At 29.7% G+C, this 24030-nt stretch overlaps 1 protein-coding gene across 5 annotated transcripts; it reads left to right on the forward strand.

The window, feature by feature from the left end:
* The first annotated feature begins 9546 nt into the window (after positions 1-9546).
* Positions 9547-23141, forward strand: LOC655561 (uncharacterized protein). Of its 5 annotated transcripts, none has more exons than XM_008201457.3 (7): positions 9547-9750; positions 18495-18582; positions 22079-22269; positions 22328-22408; positions 22460-22516; positions 22565-22807; positions 22857-23141. In XM_008201457.3, the coding sequence occupies exons 1-7, from the start codon at positions 9742-9744 to the stop codon at positions 23064-23066; spliced, it is 879 nt and encodes a 292-aa protein (XP_008199679.1). In that variant the 5' UTR covers positions 9547-9741; the 3' UTR covers positions 23067-23141. The 5 variants fall into 5 exon arrangements, with proteins under 5 accessions (XP_008199679.1, XP_015839307.1, XP_015839308.1 ...); XM_015983821.2 differs by lacking the exon at positions 9547-9750 and adding an exon at positions 13026-13087; XM_015983822.2 differs by lacking the exon at positions 9547-9750 and adding an exon at positions 13139-13262.
* Positions 23142-24030: the final 889 nt, after the last annotated feature.

The raw sequence follows: 24030 nt of genomic DNA on the forward strand, positions 1-24030 counted from the left end.
GGAGTTCTGATATTTTGTAGATGGATTTATACTGTAGGACACATATTAGGAAAATATTTTTGACTGTACTGAGTGTCCCTTAAAAGTATGACGTCATAATCACAATTTTTTTTTATGGCATGTCGCTAAAGTTTTTATCAAATCGGTTCAGGGATTACTGTTAAAAAAAATCGATTTTACATTATAGTTTTAAAAATTAATAAAATATACAAACAGTGCTTATCTGAAGACATTTTTACTACGTAAGTGTTAAACAAGGTCTAATAGACTTGTTAAGTAAGTTTTGACTGATTTGAATTATTACAGGGTGTTTACAATTTATTTCCAAACTCTTTAATCTTTAGAGCCTTTTACTTTGCTTATTTTAAATGGCAACCCCTATTTATTTTTATATTATTCGATGTAGAATTAAAAAACATTCAACTATTTATAATACAACCATAACGTAAATCCTAACACATTCAGTAAAAAAACGATTTTTTTATTTTTATTTTTTAACCGTAATCCCTGATCCGAAAAAAATCTTTAGACATGTAAAAAGCTAAAAAAGTTTCACAATAAGCACAAAAAAGTAATAGCATGCCATTCAAAAAATTCATTATTATGACGTCATACCATTGGAACACTGTATAATCAAAATAATTTCCTAAAATGTGCCCTACAGTATATATAATATATACAAAAAATCGCAGTATTAAATGAATATTAATAAAATTTTGAAATAATATTATATCAGAAGTTGTAAATATGTTCATTGATCGCACAATAAATATGTTTGTGATTAAATGAAAAATGCAAAAAAGAAAAATGTTGGGAAGATTTTCAATGAGTGTTTCCGACTAATAAAATTTCGTTTCTCTGTAAAAATACCTAGGTATGTTTAAAAGATATTTAAAAATAAAAAAATAAACACAAAAATGTTGTGAGTTATCGCAGTTCGTATTATTAGGATTTCACTGCATTTTACAGTATAAAATCAACATAAATTCGTATCCGATAATTTCTATTAATATTCAACGAAAAAACTGGATTTTTAGTTAAAAACACGGTAAAACCTGCCTATACTTTACATTTTTGTGTATTGATCTAATGTTATTTTATTACATATCTAGTCTCTGGAGTGCTCACAAGTTTTTACAAGTTTGTTGGTAATGAATGAATGATTAAGTGTCAAGAAACTCATTGGTACATTATGTATAGAATAATCGAAAAAAAGAAATATTTTTTTGTTTTTAACATATAGAAATAAAGAATAATGAAATTTTAGAATGATACTCAAAGCTACTGTTAATTCTTATTTTGAAACATTTTCAGTAAAACTTTATTTAACCATAACTTGAAGCTTTTACAATAATACAGACGACCTGTAAAATAGCTAAAAATCTTAGATATGATTTTAGCTTCATATAATTTCCTGTGCTCGTAAATTATCTAAATGCTTATGTGACAGGACAATTGAAAATATCTTCATCAGCCTAAAATTAAAGCAAGAAACACATAATTCCCTATAACCACCTTGTCTATAGGAAAAGGGTAATTTTCAAACTCAACAAATATAACATTTATAACAATGAAAACAAAAAGAAATTGATGTAAAGATATAAAGTATAATCTGATGTACTTATAATAAACACACCGTCGTAAACGAATAGAGTATGTGGATTTTCTGAAAATGTATTTATTCACTACAACTACACCATCAGGGCCATCACTAAACGGAGACAGGAAATGTGGTTTAATTAGGTTTTCCACTGTATTAAGTTTCTAATAAAAGACGCTATGGTGTATGTGCAGATGTGTGTAAAATAGAAATACACATAAAAATATAATTAATATATGTCTGTAAAGTGATGGATTTAACAACGTGAACTAGTTTACTCTCAATATCATTTATAAAACATGCAAGCGCCTCTGTATTTTTTTGAGATTGTGTTATGAAAATGTTGTTATTACAACAGCGTCTTCTCAGGTTGTCTCGATATTAATAGAATGAAGATATTTTAATTGAAAGATATAGCAAGCCTTAAAAAAGGAGCGTCGGCGTAATTATGTTCGGCTTGACATTTGTGGTTTCTGTGTTGTAATACGTCTAAAGAAAAGTCGGTGCAACACCAACAAATCGCATTCCTCTGCAGAAACGCGACAGTCTCTAATCCTCACAATTTGTGTAAATCCGCGTTAAAACTTGTGAAAAGCTGAAAGTTCGTCGACGTTCGAAATAATAAATTTCACTTTAAAATAAACTCGAAATCATATTTTAATTAATGTTTCGCTCTTTGCCGCTTATATAATTTAATAATTTGAAAAATACACGATGGTAAGGTTGCCGTCGTGTTGCCTCTAGACCTTCGGGGGATTTAATTAATTCGCGCGGCCGCAGCCCCCTGGAAGGTGCCTAGAAAAGCATTCCTGCATGTTGAGTGGCATTTAATATTCAAATATCTACCCGGTTAAAAATGGAGGTGTTGATTTTAACGTTGGAAATGGAAATTTTAACACGACCTGTACAGGGCGATATTTCAACTTTAACTCGTATCAAAGAAGTTTCAAGGGATAATCCGATTTCGTCGAGAATATCTTTAGTTTTATTATTGTATTATTATTATTATTATTGTACGAATTTTTTTAACATTTTATCTGCGTATTAAGGTAGTGAATACAAAAGACACCAGACACATATCGGGTGCTTAAAAATCGGCGCACCAACTCGTATGTGGTATGTGGTTCAGAAATGCTTACATGTATAAAGATAAAAATGGTAAAAAAATATTTGTATTAAAATTATTAATAAAAAACGAATTTTAAATAAATAATATGTGGCAACGTTGAGTAACAATGGTGATCGCAACAGAATTTAATAAACAATAAAAATATGTTAATTTTGAAACGTTTCCTAGGAAATAATTCCCACATTTACAAATTGTGTTTTTTTAATGAATATTAATTTCTTTAAATTTAAAAAACTGCTAGAGGCTTACAGTTAATTTAAAACTTATTGATAATCAATTAATCATTTGTCATAGTATTGAGGAACGATTACTTACTGTGAAAAAACAAAAACATTAAAAAATAATGAAAACTGAAAAAGTTAACAAAATAAGTTTGTTGCTCCAGACGTTTTAAAATATGACTTTAGGAATTTTTTCAAGATTCTTTCCGTAATTTACACATGCTTCTCAACATGCTTGGTGTGCCAGCGTTTAAGCACCCTGTATACATAAAAAATTAGCCGCAAATGTTTCTATACTTCTAAAGAATTTTTAAACTCAAGCACACTGACTTTATGCATTTTTGTGTTGCTATTTTTGAGTTTTATGACTTAGTAGTTTAGTACCTTAGTAATACTGTGATGCATTTTTAATTAAGGCCAATAATAGTTATTTATTATACAAGACGATAAAGAGATTGTTTATCTACAAGTAAAAGGTTAAGTGCAGTAGTGACGAATATTTCGCGAGGACTTCAAGTTTAGGAGAAAAAGTTAATTAAATCTTCCAATTAATGTTAAAACTTGTAAATTCAATTCAATAAAATAAATTTAAATCATAATCATCAAAACATTATCTACTCTTGCGTTGCGGTTAAGGAACGTTAAAGTGCTATTTTATCTACTCAAAACAGTTGATAAATAAATAATTCAACATGAGCTACAGAATTAAATACGCTACAATTAGATTTTTGGTATCGTCTACATTTTTATTTTAAAATTAAATAAGTCGTGTCCGATCTGTCCGCTGCCTATAATAAACAACAGTTTTGAACGAGATTTTTTTGACCTTGACCTAGAAAAAATGGCAACAAATTGACAAGTTTACAAATAACCTAAAATATCCTTTTTTGACAACATAGTCGACTTGACAAAGCAAATTTTCTAGATCAAAAAGCCGCTGTCATTGTCAGAAACTAAGGTACAGCATTCAGTACCTTAGACTATTTTACATTAATTACGTTGGACTATTTTAATTTGGATGATTTTAATTTGAACAATTTTGTATGTCTCGATGTTCAGTAAAATAAAAACCACAGTGTACGAGTATATTATATCCCATTTCAGTTGATAGTAGAATTTTGCAACAGCGCATTTGCATTTTTTTGAATGAAATAGAGCACAAATTGAGAGTTTTTGGTGGGTTTTCTTAGCTCAAAATGTGTCGCGAGATTTAGTTTAACACATAATTCTTTCTCAATGTGTTCTTTATTTTTCACTCCAAAAAATTCAAATGCGCTGTTGCAATTTTACTGAAATGGGATATATCGGGTGTGTCAAAAGTTGTGGATAGGCTCTTAAGGGCAACTAGACAGAGCTATACAGATTACAATGTTCGATAAAAAAACGACAAAACCTTTCATTTGGCTGAAATCGAAAAGAAAAAATGGCAACGTCGTACAAGTATAACTATTTTTATACGTTTAGAAAAATATTAACCAAAAGTATTACCATGGTAACATTACTAAATGTTGCCCAATATTGTTGCACAATTCATTTTAAAAAATTACATAATAAATCAAGTACACATTAAAATAAATCATTAAAAAGTTAACAAGTCTGCTTTTCCACTTACAATTCCACCTTAAAGTATGCATTTTTTGCAACTTTTTCGAGCTGCTGCATCTTAAATAAGGAGCAATGTTTTTCTTATTATTTCGTTAGTGGTCAATAAGCGCCCTAAAATTTTGGATTTTTAATGTCCATAAAAAATCAGTTTGATGTCTGCCCATTTAAAAAAAATGTTGTTCAAAACTAAATTCAAAACCAGTTTGTTTCTAACAACATAGTGCCACATTTTTGTTTTTTGTGAAAACCGTAAAGCGCCCTAGAGTTTTTAAAAGTGCGTAAATTCATGTATGATACATAGGCCAACTGCCGAAATCAGATTTTTGCCAAGGTTAAACTGCAGCAAAACAAACACAACTTATTGCAGTTATAAAAAAAGTTTGAAACTATTGCCTAGTACAATTTGAATTTTACAAAGTAAACTGCAACAAAATTTCATTGAACACCAAGAATTAATGAATTAAATCAATTTGAATTAATTTTCCATTTACCTGCTTAGGAAAGGTCAGATTAAACGCAAGTTAGAATATGATTACAATTAGATATGAGCTACAAGATGTGAATAAACTTTGTTTGGGACTTTTTTGAGGCTAGCTAATTATTTTAGAATGTCGTTTGAAATATTTTAAAAAGATTAGCGACTCGAAAAATTAGAAAAATTCCGAATAGATTTGACTGCATAGAAATAATAAATATTATTTTTTTAACCCACTATGTAAACCTAACTTGAAAAAAATCAAAATTGGCTTTTAGTGGCTCACAGCTAGCTATAGCTAGAATTTGTGTCAATATTAATGCATCAGATTGTAGCGTATTTAATTCTTTATTGTTTATTAGGTGTTTTGTTTTCTCTTTTAATTACTCTGCTAGAAATATTTATTTTAGCGCGTGTGTAAAGACCGTGTATAATCCAGTCGCGTTGCGAGCAAAGGGCAAAAAGGCAAAAATTAAATGTTGTGTCTATTCGGGGGCAGAGGGCCGGCCCTGGCATATTAATAGGGCAGTATCCGGTTACCTGCCAACTTGACGAGGGTGGAAATCCTTATCTGATGATTGCCCGGCTTACGCAATCACAGGATATATTCACTTCGGTCCGAGTGAAAACGAAATATATAAAACACCACCGCGCCCAGCCACTGTCAACTTTAATAAATTCAACATTGATAATACTTTGAGAGCGGGGGCGGAAAAGCGCGTGCCAGAAATGTTTAATAACATCAATAAACCGCACCCGAATGTGATGATTCCGAATTTAGTCCATGATTTGCATTTTAAAGAAGCTACAATCGTCTAGACTTGAAATAATTCATTTCAGCTGAGACTTATTCAGTTGCCATTGAATCCGATTTGGATGAGGAAAGTTCAAAACATGTTTCAAAGAAAAAAACTTCGCCGTCGAGTTCTCTAATGAAAACCCAAGATTCTGACAGCGATGATGGATGGAAATTATCCAAATTGATATGAATGAAACATAAATTATATTCGTTTTGCTAATTAATCGGCTAATATCACTACTAATGAAAAGTTATTACCCGTTGATGATTGCATCTAAAGTTTTACAGCAGTTACTAAACTGCGGGGTTCAACAAAATTAAAATAAATTGACCGCGCACCAATGATTCTAACGCTGCCACCTAGAGGCAGGACCATGAAGCAGTACAGGTTTCCACCAAATGCAATGTCGCTTGTCCGTAACTTTCTTTAGATGGCTCCAAACGGTCATGGTAAATGATGGTAAAGTCACCTGTTTCAATCTGCAACAGTGATTCAGTTCAATAAAATCATTTTTCGAAAAAGTGACGTGATCTGGAAGTTTGAAATTTAATGCTGTGTACTCGTCTTAAAAAAATTGAACTGGTTGTCAAATGTGTATGACTGTTTTGACTGTCCGTTGTTATTATTTTTTTTATTTTTAATACAGTACTATGAAATATGCATCTATACTAACTAAAATAAAAACTAACACATTTTGTAAAGACAAGTACAAAATAATTTTAGATTTTTTTTTTCAGTAATTTCAAGTTTTAAGTAAGTAATGTATACAGGCTGTTCTGTAAAAATTCTACATTAGAAGTTATGATAATTATATTCTTTTGAAAATGCGTACTCAGCCATAATTTGTCAGGTTTAGCTCAATGGAAATATTTTGAAGAGGAGGTTGGTATCAACGTTTTTTACTGTGTTTTTGAAGTTGTTCATTCTTTTTCTATTAGCTTTTTCTGTACCAGATATTTATAGCCACTTTCGAAATATTCTGGACGTTTTTGGAATTTTTTTATGCATCTTTCACTTTAAAAAAACTTATTCTTGTTTTTTTAGTCTGTTCAAAAGTGGAAAAAATTTAACTAACTTTAAAATTTCAAGTCAAATAGGCGAATTTTAAGTACCTACATAACTCAAATTTTTCAAATAAAATGTCCCAATTTTTATTTTTCTAAACGGAAGAGATTTTTTATGCTGCGTCAGTATGTATTGGTATTATCACACCCTGTACGTATCTACCTATGTGTGATATCTTGAATAATCTTGGTACCTAATGATAATTTTCAGACTATATTGGTTTTTTTGACATTGCGGAAAATTCCTTACAAATTACAGTTATTTTTGCATAATTTACCAAAGAAACATTTTTTATTGAACAAACGACGAGCTCTGAACAAAATTTTTTTATACGAGTAGATATTTTAGTTAATACAACATTACATCATTGAGTTTAGGTTTAAAAAAAGGTTATATAACTAAAGAAGTTCTCATTATCAATTTATGATGATAATTTTGTGGACCACATTCTGTTGTCTTACGAACCACCGGTTGGGAACCACTAGTATAGAAAATGTTAATACAGAGAGATGTATAATTTAATTCTTCTCGATTTAGGGGTAAAATAAAAATTAGCTCATTTCATAAAATTATGGGTTAGTATTTGAAGCTCTGCAAACAGAAACGTAAAAATTTAAAGTTTTAAACTTTAAACTAATTTAAACTAATTTAAACTTTTTTTCGATATTCGCAAACACCGAAGGGAAATCCCGAACATTCTCTTTCAAAAACACAAATACATTTTATAAAAATCTTTAAAAATGGCGGAGTTACTAATTTATGAATTTAAAACTATGTGGTTCAAAAATGTATAACACTCGGTATAACAACATACCTCGACACTTCTGGAATTTAAATCTTCCTAGTTTTGAGGACTGCAATGTTTGATAAACTATTTTCTAAAGAACAGGATGCAGGATGAGCTTAGAAATCTACTGGTTATTATGTAGGTACTGCTTCGTTGTCAACTTATTTTCTTTTTAAATTTTCTCTTTTATGTCTTTCTTCTTTTTGTAAGGTTTGAGTGAAAAATAAAGTGTTACTATTATTATTATTATTATTATTATTATTATTATTATTATTATTAAAATATGTATTAATTTTCAAATAACTCTAACCTAGATATTTGGAAAATGACCAAATTTAGATGGAGGAAAACCTGACGAAAACTTTCAGCTTTTTTTTAAATTGAAAGAGAAAGCCTTGATCTTGTCTTTAGTGTTTTCAAATTTCTAAAAAAAACAAACCCCAAATTTTTTAAATTAAGTGTGCAGAACTTTTGCGCCCACAATTCAATTTTTTCAAATGATATACCATAAGTTTTATTTGACCAAATGGTGGAGCATTTAATTCTGAATTGCTCTGTATTAACATTTTCTATACTTATGTTTAAGTTTACTATAACTTTTTGTTGGGTTGAGAAATTTGTTATTTGTGATTTTTTTAGTGATAGGTGCAAATCCAGATAATTAAAAAAAAATTAAATTCTACAGCGTGAGTCAATAGTGAGTAATTTCTGATTTTTTTTTAATATACAACCAATAATACTGATTCCAGCTGACCAGATCAGCAATACTTAAAAAATTTCAAAATTAATCCACGATTACCTTGTTCTGAGTATTGTCAAGTTTGTCTTGTTATATTGCTAAAGTTTTATTATGGACTATTATTATTTATAAAATAAAAAACCAATGTTAATTCAATTAATGTTTTTAAAAATCAAACAAAGTATCCAAGTGGGAAGTGCAATTAGTATTTTTGGTTGCATTTTAGAACATGTCAGAAATAACCCACTATTGATTCATCCTGTATTATTAAAACGGTTAAACTTTCCAATACCTATTGGGAAAGCTGATAAAACTCCCTTAAAATAACTCAACTAATCCAAAAACGCAATGAGAATCATAGCTTTCCGGTCTAACCGAAAGCGCCGCCATTTTGAAAATATTTTCATTGTGCAGAACTCAGATTATGGTTGAGTACCAACTTTCAGATTAATATCTTTATTAGTTCATTAGAACTTTCAATACTTCATCACATTCTTACAGATTCTAATAGGTACTATTTGCTTACCCGCTTATAATTAAATTTTTAGTCATTGAGGCATGAATAACAAAAGGAAAAAACTGAAACCCACACGTAAGCCGTTATGATATTGTGTTTAACAAACTGTTGAAAAATTGTTTGATACAACTATAGATAAATTAAAAAACACGTGTATGTAAGCTTAATGGATATTGGATTGACAATGTTCTTGTAGCTTTTGCAGAGCGATAAAATAGGTAAATCAAACTGTCCTTTAGAATTAACAATATTTTACACATAACGTGCTATTATAACGACCGGTAGGCGAAATTATATTCTTAAAATCGTTTTTCAAATTTGAAGGGGTAATTAATTTTATTTTGGTGCAAATGTTTTTAAATTAATGCAAGAATGTGTCTGGATAAATGGATATTTAAATCTAAACAGATTGGAAATTTATTGTAATTTATTGACAACAATAACAATGACATACAGCACATTTTCCCTTGCTTGTTTGTTTTTAAAATATTCCGAAAATCGGGTTCAATTCTCTCTAACTGCGGTACTCTCTCTAATTTGCCACCGAGTTTACTACATATAAAATGAAACAAAAAGACCTGGCGGCATTTCACTAATAAGTAGTGAATTACACTAGTTTGAAGAAGAACGTGCACGTCCTCACGGTTTTTGAGTATTGTACAATTAGTGGAAATTGAAAGAAAGTTATGCCCTTTAAATGCAGAAACGCACGCGTACTGGTATAACGTTGTAATCAGAACCAAACAGCTTTTAGTGATTTTGACACAGTTGTAGTTCTAGGTTTATACTATATTGTGGTCATTATGGGACTGGTAAGTTTTTTAAATTTATTTTTAATAAGTATAATAAGCATGTTTACGTTTTAATATTATTATTATCTGCAACACTAAATAACAAATTTATTCCTGACCATTTTTTGTCTAAAATGATTTGCAAAATGTTCATGATATTTTTCAATTTTTGATACAATTATTAAAATCATTTTCACAGATTGTTTTTTTTTCATTTTCAGTAATCGATGATACGCTGATTAAATTAGATATTATTAAAAATACATTTTTCTGTTTATTTCAAAATTTGTAATTTTTATTATAACAATAATTTTTTAACTAAGTCTTCACAAATTAGTCAATTTCAACTTAAAAACATAGAAAATATCGAAATTATGGTAATTATGCAAAATTAAAATTAAGGTAGATATTTGTTTAACGGTGAGTTTTAGTTTTATTGAAGTATGTAAGACGTGATAATTTACTATTGTTAAGAGCGATAATTTATAACAGTTTAACCTAAAATCGTTCTTTCCAAATTTTTATTAACTGTACCATACCATAAATGGCTTTTGGAAAATTTTAAGCTTCAGTATAAGCACCAGTTTAGTATAAATCATAAACAAACCTGATTATAAAAATGTGTTTATTTAGTTACTGAAGAGTAACGATTTAATTACACAATGATAGAAAAAAATGAAAACTATTAGGTACCTGCTGTGTCTTTTTAAGACAAAACACAGAAAATTTTATTACAATATAATTAATTACTCTATTTCATTTCTGTTTTTTAATCATTTTTCAAATTTAAGTTTCATTGCGGTGCTAAAAACAAAAGTCAACATTGAAATTATAAAGTGTTAAAGATACAAATAAAAGTTGAACCAAAAACTTGTTTTAACTGATTGTGATAGAAATTTCATGTTTTTATCCTACAGTGCAACTCTTCAGTTCAACCCTCCAGATTTCATCTCGCTTTGTCTTAGTTCTTATTTTTCGTTGCTTTCATTACGTTATTAAATTACTGAGAAAGAAGAATAAAGTTAAGATGTTATTATCACCTAATACCTTACCACTGGCCTAAATTTAAATATAAATTTAAATCCTTTAAACAATTTGGTTAAATTAAATTTGGTTACTCAGTAGTTAAAAGAATTATATTTAATATCTGATAATTGATTACATGTAATTTTTAGACTATCTATAAATTGGTAAATCACTATAATTATCTGTACTAATAATTGAATATAACTGTACACGTACCGTCACCCAAAATGAAAATGACACGTTCACAAATGAATAAATAAAACAATTTTCAAATTCATCTCGAGACACTTTTGAGAGAAGATCACAAAAATAATTTTATTAATTTGTTTGCAATTCAATGTATTATTTAAAAACGAAGTTAATTGACTGAATTAAGATAAAACTAATATCATAATATTAAATATGGTGATTTTCTAGTCAGTTTCGACGGAATTTTTCGAACAGAAAAAGTGTAGAGTGTTAACCACTCGAAGAAAGCAGAATTTACAATTTATATTGGCCTAGTTATGTTGATTTCAGATAATATCTCTATTTGTAGATGAAAAATGTGCTAAACACTCAAAAAAAAACACAAAAATTATGTAACTTATTTTTGACTTATGGTAATTTTTCATTTTTTTTTGACGACAATTGAACATATAATTTTAACCCAAAAACAGAGCATGTGGTTTTCCTGTTTATTTGACTAAAATGTGATTTTTATCCAATTAAAAAAACTTTTTTACTTTAACAGCCTTTTGCGTTTCTTGCTGAATGAAGTGCTTTTATGGCGGATTTTATAATCGTTGGATAACTTTATCCTGAGGATAAATTTTGAAAAATACATTGTTAACAATTGTAGCCATAGAAATTATATTTCAAATAACTTATCCAGGGTTTATCTGACGATTGTAAAATCCACTCTTACGAAACAAAAATAAGAAAATTTTTCTAGTAAAATATCGGGAAAAAACTTAAGAATTAAGCTTTAAAATGCTTAAGAAAGGCAGAAACAACATCACTTTTCGCCAAAATTTATTGTAAAGTAAATAATAAAATAAATAGTACAAATAAAATAAATGAATAGTAAGTACAATAAAGGAATGGAAAACTGTTTGAGTAATCTAATTTATCGCAACTTTTAGCAAAAGGTTTTATCCTTAAAACGTGTTTAAAAATTCTGAAAAATGCAAAATTCTTACTAAATACGTCAACTAATTTTTTCCAAAAAGAGATTACATATTTATATTTTTTAGTTGGTTTTACATTTTGAATGCTACATAATTTTAAAGGTTAAATTTTATGAGAGTTTTTTTGCGATAGCAGATAGCAGTATTTAATGTATGTATTTAAAGTAAATTAAGTACAGGTAACCAATACAAAAATAGTTTATCAAGGTTATGCAATACAGACTTGACAGACAAGAAGTTTTCATTTATTTCCCATTTGGAAATATCCAAAGACACGCAGAAAAATTGACTTAACTACATTATACATTTGTAACATAGTTTACTTTGTTGTTGGCTTTTTATTTATGCACATTTTAGGGCCACCATGAATATTTAAAATGTTACTATTAGGTAAATTTATGAACTATTGTTGAATAACATCTTTTTTCATCGCAGAAATTAGGTATAGTTCAAGTGGCAATAGGACAATACTTCTAAATCACAGTCCTTTGTTTATCAACTTGCAGTGATCGTGAAAAAAACTGTTGCCCTAGGACGAATTTTATGTTCATGTAATGCTAATATCCACATTTGTTTCTGTTTCACCTTTCTCAGAGCAAGAAATGTATTGCATTTGTGGAATTTAGCCATCATTTAAACGCAGTTAATAAAATGAGTTGAAAAGCTATTTCGTACCTTTTGGGATTTTGCCATCAAGGCCAGTTTTGTTTACTCATTGCGACCAAAGTTTGCCTAATGAACTTTCTTCTTGTTAATCGAGTGAATAATGAAGAGTGACCTTCACAACTACAACCAGCTCTTCACCACAGTGTGTTTAGCTAAGTTACCCAATTACAAAGCCCAGTTATTAATTAAACAGAGAGAAATTCGCAAATCACTGCGAAGAAATTTGTGCAATTTTTCAAAGAATGCATCTGTTTACATCGCCTGGACAACACTAAACGCATCAAATAAGAAAACGTGTTCACCTTGGAGCGTTTATCTGCTCCTGAGGCTTCACATTTTTAACCGAACGATGCAAATTTTCCATATGCATATTCTAACTATTTTGATGCAAATCAGTCTATTGACCCTCCGATTTTTGTAGTTTTTCATTCCAATTCAATAACAAGAGCACAGAACCTGTGAAATTCAATGGACTGGCAAGTTCACCTTACACAGAGGTAACCACTGGTACTTTCATTTAATTAACTTCCTTTTTGTCCGGAATTACCCGTTTTTGCAAACTTCCGAATTTATAAGAGTTGAAGCGCAGCCTCGAATTTTAGTGCTGTGATAAACTCCACAAGTGCAATGCGTTTTGTTTAAAATGCAAAAAATCTACACCACAGTAGTATTGTAAGTTGAAGAAGATTCTAGTTTTCGAGAGATAAGAATTATTGCTCAAATTATTTACAAAAATTTTAATCTCGTATTGTGCTTTTAATGAGCAATTGCAATTATTCAGTAGTAAACTATTCCCTTGGCAAGGTGGATTATGACCGGCACTTAATCACAAATTAATCCCATTGTAACTCTTTGAGTCGTAATGATTGGAAAAAAGAAACGGCATTTTCTCAAGATATCGCAACCAAATCAAATATTGCAAATTACCAATATGTTAGTTCGCAAGAAAGTAGTTTAATGATTAGTTGATTACCGCCGCGTTCAATTTTACGTGTAATTAGTGTAAAGTCTAGAATAAACATCGCCAATTACAAAATAAATTGATCAACAATAGAACAATATTCCAGGTAGCTGTGTTGACAGATTTTATCCATTAAGTGCGCAAACCTCGTCGATGGCTGTGATCTATTTATTTCTATTTAAATAATTAATGGAGGCTTTGTGTCCGTTTCAATAAAAAAATAATTTTAACACAATGGCAGTTGGGTCTACTCGCTCATTTGTTTGCAATGACAAACAATAAGTAGGTTATGCTTTTTAGGTGGAAAAATTAATGAAATGTACCTTCAGATTCCAGCAAAATTAATTTCAGATGGTTTGGGTAATGCAATTTTATTTTAGATTTAATTGCCGTGTAATTGTTCATCTTTCACACGTGGTATTATTCAAAACAATATTTCAAGACAAAAAGTCCAAAAAGGATTCGTTACGGTTCAGTTCTCAAATGTCGACAGGTTCAAATTCCAACATTTAGTATTAAATAATAGACAGAGGAAGTTATTAATTATTAACGTAATTACTAAGTGCTGTGATATATTTACAGCTGAGTTAAATATGGTACTTGCTTTAGTAAATTGCTGAATAAATTTGACTAAATCGAATACGCATTTTTCTAATTTCGTTCTAACACGGAAGTAAAAGGGTCGACATTTGAGTGAAATGTCATTGCTTTTGAACAAGCTTTTTAAATCAAATCCAGCAAAAAATATAGATATATCAATCCATAATTATTGTATTTTTACAAGTATTCTAACATTGTTTAACATTGTTAGTTGCTAAACTTTCTTTATGAACTACTAATAATTAAACAATGACGAAGCAATTTTGTATCAATTTCACATTAAAAATTAAATGTAATATCAAATGGTAAGTGTATTTATTATTTCTAGTTGTATCTAGGCAAATTTCAAAAATACAAAAAGACTGTCTAACCCTGTATATCACTTACCTACTTACCGGTATATTTAGTGAAAATATATTTTTATCGACTTGATAATATCTGCCTCTTCCAATTAAATCTTACTACATAATAACTGTACAAGATGGATTTAAAATTACCTACTTATTTGTTTTTTTTGATAGAACTTTAAGAGGCTAATAATCCCACAAAAACGATTGTAGAAAAAAATAAAAAATACAGATTAATTTATTGTATTTTTGTTTATTTTTTTAATGTATGGTTTACGAATGTTATCGTAGCACCTAAATAGGTATACACATTTTTAATACATCATACAATTACACTTTTTTAATAATGGACCTAATTCCTAAGTGTTTATCTGACCAGATAAGTTTCTAACAATTTAAAAGAATTCGCAGAAAAGTGCAACAAAAGGCAAAAACCAAAATGCAAAGTTTCAAACGAAATCCTATTACTTAACTCATTTTTATAAAAAATATTTTTTGTGACAAAACAATCGGTTATTTGTTTAATTTAAAAGAAAAAACAGTCTTTTAAAATCCAAAAGATTTAAAAAATATTGGTTCCTGCAAGTTGGTATGGTTCATTATTGACAATTAAATGCTAAAAAAGTATTAACAGAAATTTATACAAAACTTATAGAAAGGAATCCCCTGCATCATGTAAATTTTTTTTCAAATATACAGGGCTGTTTCAAAAATAAGCTATAATACCTCCAAACATAGTATGTTTTTTTAAATACTAGCTTTTGATATAATTTTTAAACTAAAGTTTTTTATTTATTTTTTGAGTTACTCAACTCTTAACAAACTTTTTTAATTTTTTAAATCTCTAATTGCTACGACCTAAACAACTGTTTATAGCTTCAACTTTGAACATCGCTTTTCAAAGTGGTGAAAACCTTATTTTTTAGTCTTTAGTTTTTGTATGGTACATTAAAAAACTCTGATTATAAGTATCAAGAATTATCTTTAAAATTACCTCTAAAACCTCTAAAAGAATTACCAATAAAATACACGGCGCTCAAAAGCCGGCGCACCAACTCAGTGGTATGTGGTAGAAAAGCTTAGAAATAAATGTGAAAATACTAAAAAAACATAGGTCCTTAATAACGAATTTAACAGTAAAATCTCCAATAAGCGGACATCGACGGTGACACGTTTTTTTGTCCGGTTGATAGAGATGTCCTCTTAAGAGAAACAATAGACTCAAACTATATAAATTTATTAAAGAGTTAGTTATAGCATAATACTATTTGGTGCAATAACAATATATGTCAACTCTTTTATAAAAAAAAATCTTCTTAAATTTTTCTATAAAATTTGCTACATCTTGTTCATTAATATTTGCAGATTCACCAGAAATGTACTTAATATTTATATGGTAACAAATTTAAACTTTCCTAGCTACCCTTCAGGGCCTTAAAAACTTATTTTTTTAATGTCTCGGCAAACTCCTTAACTTTCATTAGTCTTCAAAAAAACTTCGCTTTTCACAAACGTTTTCACTTTCAAGCCATTTCTTCACCAATTCATCTTTATTTTTAATAATAACATATACTCTACTATACAGTATGGTGCCAATGAAAGGAATCAGTTCATTATTTTGTAAATTGAATTTTAAAAAATTGGTTTTTACTTTATTACCGCGTAGGCTTTGAAAATATTCAGAAAACAAATAGTGCGTTGTATTGCTTTCCTAAGTGGCCTTTCACAAGAGGTATCGCTTGACATACCGTTACATTTGAAAAAAAAAACTTAGAGGTGGCTGTGCATTTCAGACAACAAATAAGCGAAAACCACATGCACCAAATGATAGGCAAGGAAAAACAAAAATCGATCTGTTTATATCCAAGTTATGAATTTATTTCCAGTTAAAGATTTTATACTGACTTTAATTTTTTTATCACGTAGGCTTTGAAAATATTCAAAAAACAAATAATGCGTTGTATTGCTTGGGAAGTTAAAGGTGGCTGTGGATTTCTGACAGCAGATAAACAAAAACTATATGCCCCAAATGATAGACAAGAAAAAACAGAAATTTACCTGTTTCAGGATTTTTTTTCATAAGTCACCATTTTACAAAGTAATGAAATGATTCCTGTATAATATAACTATAACATATACTATAACTAATTTCTGAAACATACTGTAAATAAACTGAAAATAAATAAGGTGATACATCAGATTAAAATCTAATAATTCTTGAATATTTTAACCTCGATTTTAACATTTAACATTTATCAACTCGCTGGAACACTCTTTATTGCAAAGAATTTCCGGACTGTGCAAGAAAAGTTTGTTCACAAGCTGGTGGAGTCTTTTTTTTTGTTAAATAAAATATTGTAGTATTTAACGTTTTTCTACAGTCATTCTAAATACAAATACAAAAAGTGTATCTAAATTTCCAAAAGAGTTGAGAATTGTCTATTTTTTATAAATAAAATTGACTTGTTCCAGCATTTTGTTTTGATAAGATTAATCCACCCAGATTATTTTTTAATTAAATTACTAAATAAATTTGATTAAATTGTTTTAATTTCGTTGGAATACGGAAATAAGGGGCACCATGTGAGTGAAATTTCATTGTTTTTAAACATACTCACCTTGCGTGCGCCAGTTTTGATCAAGTTTAAGTCCGGTTCCGGCCAAAAATGTTGAGGACTTTGTGTGATGTCCTGTTGCAATGTAAATTGCAGCGCAAAACCGGTAAATTAATAATAATTAGTTTCACAATGCGGAAACCTTATTTTGATTTATTTAAAATTATTAACTGTCTGTGTTTACAAGTATTGCCAGCTAACCGTGGCTGTAGTATTAAGGTCATTACTATTTACAACTCGAAAATCAATGAAACTGCACTAATGCCAAACCAATGTTTCCCTTGTCCAAACATATCGAAATTAGTCAACCAAAATTTGAGCATTAGGTAATCCGAAGGTTAAAGCATCGATTTTAATTGAGTTTCGGCCATAAAACGGATCACAATAGACAATTCATAGTCCACTCACTTTTCCAGCCAAGTGAAAGATTTAATAATTGAATTTAATTGCGTTTTTGGCGTGTTCATCTTTTCTTTTTCCTCTGTGTTGTGTCGATGACGCAAACGCCACCGCAGCTTCAGTGAACGGAACGAGTTCTTGTGCAAGTCGCTTGCAAGTAAAAGTGTTGGGCAGAAATCGAAAAAGTCGCTGGATAGCAGTTTGCGTTGCGAGTGTCAGTACGTGGTGCTTTGCCGGCAAGAGATGAAAGCTTGGTAAGAAATTGCATTTTTGCGGAGGCTTCGCTGAATTAGCTTCTCAATCAATTCTCCCACCTGTAAACACTCACCCCACACGTAATTTACCGAATCTCAAAACTATCAGTGCCACTCAAGTTCTATGTCAGTATTGGCACGTCTTCGGCCTCAGCGGGTTCCATTTTCGAGTTGCACCCAGAAGATGGTGGTTTAGTGCGCCTTGCTCGAGAAAAATCTGTTTCGGAACACAAGGCCGAGAATTTTTGTGATTTAGGGTGAACTAAGTGAGTATCTGTTGGTTTTGTTTGGCTTCCGGATGCACGAACTGACCGGCCTCCGGAAAGGTAACTCGTGGATCGGAAGCAGCCCTGAGCGAGTTTTTGCGGCTGTTTTTAATACCAAACTAAATGAAATGATAGGAGACCAATTAGATTTCTTACGTAATTTTCGTGGCAACATACCACACTTTCTCGGAGCCTTATTATTAATGAATCGCCTTAGGTATTATTTGGTGTCACAACGAATAATAAACAGCGTTTTATTAAGAAACGTCTTTAGGAAAATAGATCGTTTGTCTTATTTTTTGGTTTTGCGCAACTATTGCACCGATCAGATTAATTTTCCACTCTGTTTATTTCCTAATTTTATCACATTTAAAGCGGAATGTTTTAAATACTCCGGGCGTTGGCCGGCTTAATGACAAGAAAATGCATTCTTCAAAATTACCATTACGTTTCTAATTGCAGGCAAATTTAATGAAGGTACCGATCAACATCAGTCTAGATTATATGGATTATATAAACTACTACACGTATTTCCTCGAGACGAAAAGTGGTAAGTCCTTTAGTGCAACATAATCGCTGTAAAAACCAAACCGCAGTGGAAAATTCAGTTACCTCTAAGTGTCCGATTGCATCGAGGGAAAGCCACTATGTTAAATAGGTGTATAAAATGATATATCGGTATTTATGAATATTTTTAAACGTCGTTAAATTGTTTATGGCTATTTGTTTACCATAGGAGAAAAGACATGTATACGATTTTATCGATAGCTTTGTCAGAAAATATAGTTTTCCACCTTCTAAACATTCCAGGAAACTACGTTAGAGGGAGGAATGTAGGCTGTTGCTTCCCGAGGGAGAAAAATGGAAGAGGAAAACACTCCTCCTTTGGGCGGAAATGACGTACTTTCTTGGTATATTTAGATGGCCAAAAACATATTTTCTGATAAGACCGTCGAAATAGTATATTAAATTTTAAGACCGGTAAGGAAATTTTACCGATCGAAAACAATTGTTTGGAGGAGCTTCTAGTGACGAATCTAATTATTGTCTTGGAAACAGGCGTAGTAAACATCAAATGGAGCTCAATCGTGCAAAAAAATAATTAATTACAAGACAATACAGTCAAATTCCAAAAAATAAATAATTGAATACAAAAAATATTAATAAATTTAGTTGACCTTGGATGACAAAAATTTAATCTACTTTTAGTGGTAAAGACCAAACTCGACTGACTTTTTGTGAGCACTTATTTGTTAGGACACTGTTGGCAGAACCTATATAAAGTTTAATATGAAATATAACTTTATTTTGAGGTGTTTTATTTACTGAAACTAGAAGTTTTTATTACCAAAACGCCTCTAATTTATTTTCTTCTTGGTGTGGAACCTTAGAGGCCTAGTATATTATACCTGGCACTATAAAGTTCTTTACTAAAAAAACTAATAAATATGGAGTGAACTAATTGTGAATCAATTGGTAATTATTGCTACTTTGACTAGAAATGTAGTTTAAAAAATAAAATACTATATTAAACAACAATAATTGTACTATACGGGTATAACCCTGTATTATAACTTTTAAAAACTTACCCTCATATTTAGTGAAAAGATAAATTTTTTGTGGATTTGGTAACAATATCCGCCATTTCTAATTAAACCTTGTTTGTGAAGATTAGGGACATTTTATACAAGTGGTTAAAAAGTGAAAAAAGTGACAACAGCATAAAAATAAAGTCTTAAATTGTTGCTTTTTTGTTTCCAATATTATCAGATTTAATTTCGAAAATCGAATTTGCTAGTTTGTTAATGAAATATGAATGTTTTGAACATTATAATATTCGTAAGATTTACTATTACCGCTAACTAAAATAAAAAAAATATCTGTGCCAAAAACTTAATCCAAAAATTTAATTTTTGAAAAAGTACATATTGTAAAACAAGGATTCAAACAATTTTTGAACTCAGTCGGGAAGTCTTATATCACTACCCAAGAGATGGTTCTAGAATTTTGAATCACACTCTGTATTTATAATATTAGTTGTGGTTTAATTAATTATACAGTGTAAGTAAATAATAATGCTTAAAATTTATGTCTTTTATTTTTCAAAATTACTTGAACCAGTTAACACTTTATTTTGGCACTGTTCCTAAATTTGTGACATTATTTGTTTTTAGAAAATGATGTAATTTCTAACTTTTTCTATGTCGATAAACGTTCTTTAATAAACCTGTTAAGTTTTCTTTCTAGTAAAAATAAAAAAATAATTCAATTCGCTTTTTTTAAATGTTTTAGAAAAACTTAGAGGTTTTTTTCTCACACAATTTGTGAAAATTTTTTTTTTATCCATTTATTCTTATATTTGCTTTTTTATCATACCTACTTTGTTTCCATTTTTGATTATTATATTCCTTCTTCTATCCAAGTGTTTTTACAATTAATTTGTTTTTTTTGTATTTTTTATTTGGCTTGAGTAGCAATGACAAAATTTCGCCCAACTAAATAATAAACTGCGTAAATAAATAATAAATAAGAAATTTATCGCCGTTATCGACAATTCCACACCAAGAATTTTGTCTTTTGGTTTCTGGCTTATATCTTGTAAGACATGGATTGTCTTTCATTATTTTTTTGTTTAAATTTTATGTTACATGTGAAGTCATCCTAGTTATTAAAAAATACAAGTTATTTTACAAAAAACAAATTACACGAGTTTTTGACATTGTGAATATAGAATTTGCTTGACTGTTTTTTGGTAAATTGTTTCAAAATGCCTAAAACTTGGGCGGCTTGTTTTCAGTGGTCCAGCCTGAATGTAAAAATCACTCTTTCAAGAACAGAAAGCTAGAGTTCATTTTGTTTAATTATTGATAATAATTGTTTTATTTTATTTTATTATTTTTATACCTATTTATCAGTAAGATCAAAGACTATCCAAAGCAATGAAAAAAGTTTTGATAGACATTTAATTAAAAAATTTAAAATGAGGTCATTTATCGATTATTCTGTCATAAAACTATTAAAATTTAAAGTTGTTAGATGTTGTTGCCATAGTAAGACCGAATAAAATAAATTTACAAATTTTAATGTGTGTTGAAATTTAGCAGTTTTCTAGAAATGATATTAGAGTATATTAGAATTTTCTTAGCACCTAGAGCCCCTACAAACCTATTGCTAAAAATCACCGATCTCGCACATGCCAAAAAAGCTAACAAATATTATGATGATTCTTTCCATATTAACTAGAACTTCTAGAATTTTTAGATTCTGTTCCAGTCCTCTTTTTATAATTTCTTCTGTACTGTATTTGTGTCTACTAGTTCTACATGTGATAAGCTGCTTTTTTATTTTTCTTTTGTTGTTACTTACACTATTATGAGTGTGCCCTATAACTGGATACTTCTGTTGGGCAGCCTATATGTTATTATTATTATTACTATTATTATTATTATTATAAGCAAAAAAATACTATTTTTTCCAATAATTAAACTTTGTTATAAACACTGCTAAAGAAGGTTATCAGAAAAACTATTAAAATACTTAGTGGTAACATCGAATCTTACTTTTAAAAATGCACCTATTCGTAATTCTTGATAGTTTCCTTAGTTCACTTGACCAAGTAGATTCTTCAGATTTTAGAAAAGATTCAAAAAACTTACAATTTAAACAAGATGCAAAAAACTCCTAGAAAGATTAAGAAAGTTATAAACATTAGTCCGTAGCATTCTCCTACTTTGAGGGTATCCTATGTATGTGACTAAATTAAGTACGATTTAAATAGTATCAAATACAGTTAAATTTAATGAAACAAGAGTAAAAACATCCTACCGAATTTGAATTTTAAATTATCTTTTAAGTTATTTAATAAATGTAATTTAAATATTTAAATACACTTAAATCTTCAAAATATACTTAAATACCTGAATTAATTAAAATTACTAATAAATAAGTATACACATTTTTAATAGTGACTTTCCCCTCGGATTGCATAGATGGGAAACATCTAACCTCATTAAAATCAGTATTGTTCGATTAATTGAATGTTTCAGATCCCAGGACATCGAAATGGTTCCTTATCGGCTCTCCAGGACCCGTCCTCACCATAATTGCGACCTATTTATATTTTTGTATCTACGCCGGCCCTCGTTACATGAAAGATAGGAAACCGTTCGATCTGAAAAACGCGATAATAGTCTACAATTTTTTACAAGTCATTTTCAGCATATTCCTAGTTTATGAGGTCAGTCTTGTTGATTTTTTTCCATTTGAGCTTTCGTTTGAAAAAAGTAATGTTTCAGGGCTTGATGGGGGGATGGGCAACAGGCTACAGCCTGAAATGCCAACCTGTGGATTACTCCGACAATCCTATGGCAATTCGGGTGCGTGATCAATGGTTTTCAGTGGATTTGTTTTATGTAATTTGGTTTCAGATGGCCCAAGCCGTGTGGTTGTATTTCCTCTGTAAAATAATCGAGCTGCTCGATACGGTTGGTATGAAGTAGCGCAAAACGATCAAATTTTCACTTTCATTGTAGGTGTTTTTCGTCTTGAGGAAGAAAATGAATCAGGTTACATTCCTCCACCTGTACCATCACGCCATGATGCCGATCTGCTCATGGATCGGTGTGAAATTCTTGCCGGGAGGTCATGGCACTTTGCTGGGATTGATCAATTCCTTTATTCACATAATAATGTACTCGTACTACTTCGTGTCTTCGATGGGGCCCCAGTACCAAAAATATCTGTGGTGGAAGAAGCATTTGACGGCAATGCAAATGGTAAGTGGCCTTAGGTGCAGTATTTGTTTTGCTAATGGAACAGTTGTAGGTGCAATTTTGCATAATCTTTTTCCATAATTTACAAGTGTTGTTCCGGCAGTGTGATTACCCAAAGTTTATCGTAATGTTGTTAGGTACACAAGCGCTGTTTTTCTTGTTTTTGTTCGGTAGCTTCTATCATAAAACGTATATTCAGAAACCGAAGGCTCTAGAGAAGACCAACAACAATGTACAAAACGGCAAGACAAAAGTGAACTAATCGCTGTTATTTTATTTATTTTGAATATTTGTGTAATTATTGAGACTTTTCCAAATATAAAGTTATTATATCGAAGAGTTAGACGCCGCCCTTGCTTCGTAGTTTTATTTATGCATACCTATAATCCTGGAGAAGCAATCATTACCTGTGCAAAGAGGTCAAAAAGTGCATCACGATGTTCAAAGGTCGAATTTTATCACTGCACATTTAATGATTCTTTATTAAATCTGACATTAAATCCGAGAAGAATAGGATTGTTTTCATGGTGGGAAATAATTGCAAAATATTCGATGCGTTTTGTTCCTCTTACCATATTAATCTGATAAAGTACATAAGCAGCCTTACTCAAGCCTAATGTAGTAATGTGAATCAACATTCTTTTGTGTTTGGTGTAAATTGATGGAAAAATACACGAAAGTGAAATCACACTTTTATATTTTGTAATTATTTTATGTGTATTAATGAATAAATTACGACATTTTTAAAAAGTGTGTAATTACCAACATCACTTTACATGTCAACAACTCACGTTCCGCGTAACAAAATTGAGTAACGAAACTGATTAAATTTTTAAGAAAATGGGTGCTTATAAATAACAATATAGACTAGAATGAGTTGTAAAAATCTAAACCATTTCTCAATGTAACAATTAACCAATTTGCAAAAGTAAATAATGATCGTTTTTAAAGTGTAAGTAATAATATGTGTATAAATACCTTGCGGTTATTTATGAATAATATTATAGTGTTACATATAATTATGAGAATTTAGAATCAGAATAGGCGGAATTTTTTCACGTGATTTAGTTAGTCTTGAGGTTGTACCCAAATAAACAAAATTTTATTATAGAAATAAGATTTTCAAATTATACTAATAAAATTATACTAATTATATATATATATTATACTAATTATACTAATAAAATAAAATAAAATAAATCATAATCATTTTCTATCTAAAATAT

The sequence above is a fragment of the Tribolium castaneum genome, chromosome 2 (assembly GCF_031307605.1).
Source record: "Tribolium castaneum strain GA2 chromosome 2, icTriCast1.1, whole genome shotgun sequence".
NCBI lineage: Eukaryota > Metazoa > Arthropoda > Insecta > Coleoptera > Tenebrionidae > Tribolium > Tribolium castaneum.